At 39.2% G+C, this 6,000-nt stretch overlaps 1 protein-coding gene across 2 annotated transcripts in view; it reads right to left on the bottom strand.

Annotated features, from left to right (window-relative positions):
* Nucleotides 1–252: 252 nt before the first annotated feature.
* Nucleotides 253–6,000, bottom strand: part of GIPC2 (GIPC PDZ domain containing family member 2) — a 79,458-nt gene continuing 73,710 nt past the window's right edge. For both annotated transcript variants that reach the window (XM_006186985.3, XM_032494645.1), the window contains exon 6: nt 253–4,294. In XM_006186985.3, the coding sequence (XP_006187047.2) occupies nt 4,149–4,294 (146 nt within the window). In that variant the 3' untranslated portion in view covers nt 253–4,148. The remainder of the gene's footprint in view (nt 4,295–6,000) is intronic.

Here is a 6,000-nt window from a genome sequence, read left to right as displayed (position 1 = left end):
TGGTCCTGGGTATCTCATGTGCTTTTACTGAATCGAAGCAAATAATCTGGGGATTTTCAAACTAAGAGACCTTAGAGGTTATACCTTGTTACAAAATATGCTGTGAAAAAAATATACCAAAGACACGTTAAAAACATAAAGGCCTGAACAATCACATGTATTACTCCCATCATTTATTTATACAAAACTAGAAGTCTGACATTTAAAAGCCCCAAATCTTTATTGTTTTCAGGATAAAAAGCATTCATCACATTTTTCATGAAAAGGTTTTTATTTGAGGAGTTATATTTTACATATAAGAAATATAAAGTTATTAAAGCTTTACAAATAATTTACCTTTTGATCAATACGTGAAAATTATACATCTGTAAGCAGAAATACAGTAAATACTACATTTTTAAATAATAAAATATAATTTATAATTTCACATATTAATAGATTTCCAACATTCAATCTCACAAAACATTTCAAAGTATATGCTATAATTTTTATAAAAGAGAAAATACTTTCTTTTCAAAATAGCGTTTTACCTGTATGTTGTCAATACTATACTATATGCATGATCACAAACAGTTCGAAATATAGAATGTTTACTAAAAACTGTCCTACAGAAATTTTTCTAATTTCTCCTTTTTGTTCCTATCGCTTGAAAATATTCATGGCTGAACTTCAGTCTTATAGAGACATAATGTCTCCAGTTGAAATAAAGACGTTCTCCTCAGCTTCTGCTTGCCCTCCTAGCAGACAATAACCACGAGTCATTTCTCAGAACTAGGTTTTCAGGTAACAAGTAGGGACAGGCTGTGCCATTTGTACACTTCACAATCTTAGAAACATTGTATAACCAGGACATGTGTAAGCACTTGAAATTACTCTGATACGTCTTTCAATCTGCATCAAGAACATAATAAATGTGCATTTTACACAGAGCACTGGTACTTGGGACTGTGAGCTGAACAGTATCTCCCTCTTTATTCACTCATTGCAAGAGTAATTCAACTGTCCTTTTAACCTATCACTTCCGCCAGAATAATAGGGTGCTGTTGGTCCCGCATATTTTTAGACGTACCGCAGAGTGGAAGGGTAAGCATCTGACCACTCTTCTACATCTCTGGCGGATACCGGCACTCTGTTTAAAAGAACCATTATTTTGAAAACTCCATTTGCAGATAGAATTCATTCTGCTGCTATGCTAGGGAGGCAGTGATAACTGAAAGAACCCAGGAAGGTGCTCTCTACACTTGCTGGAGGCCAGGCAATAACATGGACCCAGGCAAAATGTGCTTTACTTGGAAAACATCTATTCATTAAATTTATGGGGGAAAATACTGCAAATTAAACATCCTTTGGAAAAATTTAATTACCTCTATTTAGCTAATTATCTGTCACATTATAATACAGGATACAGCAGCCCCAAACAGAGGTTAACTAATGACAGCCTTTATAATTGAATTCTTAAAGGGTTTCACATGGTATAATTACATAACTATATTTTTGAAACATCATAGAAACCAAAAATGCACCCATCAGTAATCATCTGAATGTCAGACTTGATCAGAGCCAAGCTACGTTCAAGCCCCCATTGAACCCAACTTTTAATCATCCTTTGCGTTCTCTCCAGAAAAAGAAAAACAGAGTGTGCTTGGTGGCCCCTGAAAGATGCTGCTCTGCATGAAAGGGAATCGAGAAAAAAATAATCAAAAGAAGAAAAAAAGGAATAAAGCAATCATCCTGCACTGGGGGAAAAAAAATTCTTACAGAACAAGAGAAAACAATACAGGCCTTCTGCAAATGTTTAGTGGTGCCGATGAAATGGCACTTTTTTTTTAATGACTTCATCTCCTTGTACCAGCAGAAGGTAGCCTCCCCTTGTCAACTGTGACAACTAAAAAGAAACCCTGTTCCTTTTGTGCCCTGAGAGTTTTACCAAAAGGCACAAAGTTCACAGAGAGATGTATTTTCAGGTAAGAGAACAAAATGATGTAAAGAAACTGACCTAGTTATCAGTTTAGCAACAGAGGTGAGAGAAAAAGATATTTCAAGGAAAAACCTATCGTTATTAAAGCACCCGTGCCCAGCTGACACCCTTAATGATAACTGCCCACTTAATGCTCACAAGCAAGTTACAACTGCAGCTGTACATGGCCATCCGAACCTTACACACCAAAATTCTAGAAGGATCATGGTGAGCACAACCACTTGGTCAATATGAGGTTCCACAAATCACAGGGAATCTGCACCCAGTGTCACTCTTCGTGCCCAAAAGGGACGGAGAACCGACAGCCAGCAATAATAAACAATGACTCGTCACTTCAACTCTAACATCTGGTGCCAAGAAATTCATTTTTTGTTTAAATATTTCTGTGAGCCTTCTAAGTCATCCAATAACTTTCCCATCAATAGGAACATCAGCTCTTTTTTCGTATGTCCTTCTACGAGAAGTGGATTAAGAAGTAATAGGTATTTGGGGACCTCCAAAAAAAAAGAATTAACAAGTAGCAACTATAAACAAAAAGGTCCTACAGGATAGCATGGGGAACTATAATTAATACCTTGTAATAACCTATAGTGAAAAAGAATATGTGTGTGTGTGTGTGTGCACGCGACTGAATCAGTATGCTGTACACCAGAAATTAACACAACATTATAAATCAACTAGACATCATTTTTTCTTTAAAGTAGCAATAAATTACTACCACCTGGGCTGGATCCTACTTCCAAACGATGGGCAAGGGCAATAAGACAATCCACATTCTATAAACCATTCTCGTTACATATTAATGACTAAAACAATTTCTGTGCAGGTTTCAGGTTAATGGGACAAAGAATATCAGCTTCATGGCACTAAATCTACGTGAAAAGGGAGTGAAAGGCAGTAAAAGTGAAGTTGCACCAGAAAACAAGAGCGTTATCTGAGCATTAGCCCAGCATGAAAAGGGACCGGCTTCTGATTTCCTGGAACACAGCCCGCACAGGTTATGATTTCTGATTACCAGGGCAGCAGGCAGCATTTTCCAGCTAACACTTTAGAAGAATGCTTGGTCATACCATGCTCTGCCTTATTAAATGATCTATGTTGAAACCATTCATTTCCATCTCTCTTACATCAGTAAAAATGTCAAGTAAGACTGGTAAGACGGGCATTTACCCTCAATTTTCTCAATAATGTAAGGTTTTAGAGAGAGTGCATTAGAACTCTGAAATAATAGGCTAATATATTTTCTCAATTTTCCCTTCCCCTTTCATTTCCCCTGGGGGGGCCTCTATTTCTGATAGTATCTCCTCTAAAGTTTAGGGGGCCTAAAAGCATTGCTCTTTAACCCAAAAAAAAAAAATGTTCTCAAACATAGTTATTTTCTGAGTAAATATCTTTCAAAAGAAAACTTCTACAAAGATGATAAACCTTCCCTGCACTGTTTATAAAGGGTAACATAACAGTGGGGATGGGTGGAAAGGAAATAATGCTGTAAGAACTGCTAAAAAAAAAATCAAATAGAAATGGTTTCTACCCTTTCTGCCTTTTTCACCTTCTTCTCCACTTGCAAATGCACTGCACAACACAATAGATTTCAGCAAGTTTAAGAAGCAAGAAAGCAATTACAAAGATGCAAATAATAAAATTCAATCAATCCTTGTTTTACAAAAAGAGACAGCTGGACATCAGGAGGCTGTCGGAATCTTCCTCCCCTTAATTCAGTAGATTTTTTTTTAATGTTTCTAGACCTCTAGTCAGCATAATTCACATTTCATGTCCTGAGCATATCCTGTTCAAACTAGTAGAACAAAATGAAGATGTTATAAGGGAAATTATATACTCTAATCCTAGTTTCCACTGCATTGAGATTATATGTGGAAAACAAAACATGGCTGTCGATGGGGAACAAAATCATCTATCTAGAAATACTCCAGAAAAACAACTTTGAAAAAGTCCTCGAATGAATGTTAAAATTGATCACATTTTAGGCAATTTATTTTAAGCATACTACATATGCATTAAAGAGTGCCCAGAAATCAAAATTGTATTTCAAAGAATATATTCTACACACATAATATCAAACCGGAGTCCATAACAGTGTCTAAAAGATCTTACTTTTATTTTTTAAAGCAACAGTGGTTCATTCCTCCAGAGACAACTGTTCACATCATGGTCATCCTCGTTTGGCATCACCAATGACGCCCCACACATCAAAGACAAATTCATCCGGGAACGCGAAGTCTCCAAGAGTCTCATCAAGCGCCACAGCGAACTCATCCGGATTATCTTTGTCCTTTCCAGCTTCAAACATTGTGGTGGCTATCAAAAAGAATTTTTTTTAAGTTAATGATACATGAAACAGCATCAGAGGGCTGATTTAAAAATGTCACTATATTTCTAGTACAAATTAAAACAATAAGATACTCTGCATCAATCACATATCAGCGCAGGAAAGATTTTTTTTTTTTAATCAACCTGCCCGCAGCACCCAAGTCTGCAGCTGCGACCCCCGCCCTCTCCTCCATCGTGGAGCCCGTTAGTTGGGAACTTCTGGAGTTCCCGTGTATAGAACAAGGGCTCCTGAAAGGAAATCCGCTGGCTAATCCCAACAGAAGACTCAGAACACATCCCTTCCCCACCTCCCCACAGGCACTGGCTCTCTCTGCGCTCCTTGCCAGTCCCCCACCCCCAACCACAAAAAAAAGACAAAGGGTAACAGTTTGCAATGGGACCATCAAGCTAGGGAAAAGGAGAAGATAGCTGTCTACTCATGGAATCAAAGTAACTTTTTTTGAGCCTCTTTCCAGTTCAGGATAGAAAGTGAAGGCGGTACCCTTGCTCTGTTTTTCTAATAAGTTGCCTGAACCCCATATTTTATGCCTGGGGAACCAGCATCTTCAGGATTCCCATGGGACCTGCCCCACCTGGCTGGGATCCCATAAGGCTCACTGGTTTTTTTTTTCTCAGCCCCCTATAAGCACCAGCTGCCAAGAAGAGACAGTGTGGATGTGATTCAGGACTTGGGTGAAGAACCCCCAGATAAAAGGGAACCATCAAAGCCCAGCCTCTCTTTTCCTTTCAGGTTCGGGTTGAACAAATCAAAAGTTGTATGATTTCTCTGAATGAGCCGAGAGGTCTGGCCTTTCAGCTAAAATTCACTAGGGCTCCTGAGAGTATTTATTCTTCATCTCAAACAGCTCAGTCCTAACACAGATAGGCTGGGGGAAGGGAGGAGATATGGCCCATAGGAGGAAGGGCACCTCAATCAGAGCAAACGTGGGGTGTGGATGGGGCGACCTGGGGCAGGGATCAAAGCCCCAGTTAAGGTGAAGAGGGCTTCCATGTGACTGGATAGCCTGGTGCAGGGCACAGAGTCCAGGTGCAGTGGGGAGGGGGAAGGGGCGAGGAGGACAGCAGCCACGCTGATGAGAGGCTGGTCGCACACATGGAGACGGATCACATAAGTGTATATATATTGAGTCATGGGAACCACATTTTTTCACTGTCAGAGAAAGGTGAATAAGAGAAGGGAGAAAGGTAGAATAAAGACTGCAGAATTAGAAATGTAGAGAGCAGTGAAATATTTTTTTCAAAAGATTACAAACTGTAAAGGTAAAGACATGAACACACACATCCTTCAATCCACTGCGGGGGCCTGGGAGCAGTGACACCCCAACAGCAATGAGCACACAAAACACCCAGATCTTGTTTTTCTTTTTTTTAACAGAGATACCAGGGATTGCGCCCAGGATCTCATGCATGCTAAGCACGCACTCTACAATTGAGCTATACCCTCCCCCAAGATCTTGGTTCTTAAATATCATTCTCCACTAAAAAAAAACCAGATTTCCTCAAAGAAATGGCTGATTCCAGGTCTGGAGCAGGCATAGTACAATATGAACCAAGAATATCTTCTTCCAGAAAGTAAGAAAGTATCCAAAAAAATGGGAACATTGTGAAAAAGACACAGAAAACCGAGTGTAAGAACTCCCACTGACCACATGAGGGACAATTTGAGCATCAAA

The sequence above is a fragment of the Camelus ferus genome, chromosome 13 (assembly GCF_009834535.1).
Source record: "Camelus ferus isolate YT-003-E chromosome 13, BCGSAC_Cfer_1.0, whole genome shotgun sequence".
NCBI classification, from domain to species: Eukaryota; Metazoa; Chordata; class Mammalia; order Artiodactyla; family Camelidae; genus Camelus; species Camelus ferus.
This window is presented reverse-complemented; position numbering and strand designations above follow the sequence as displayed.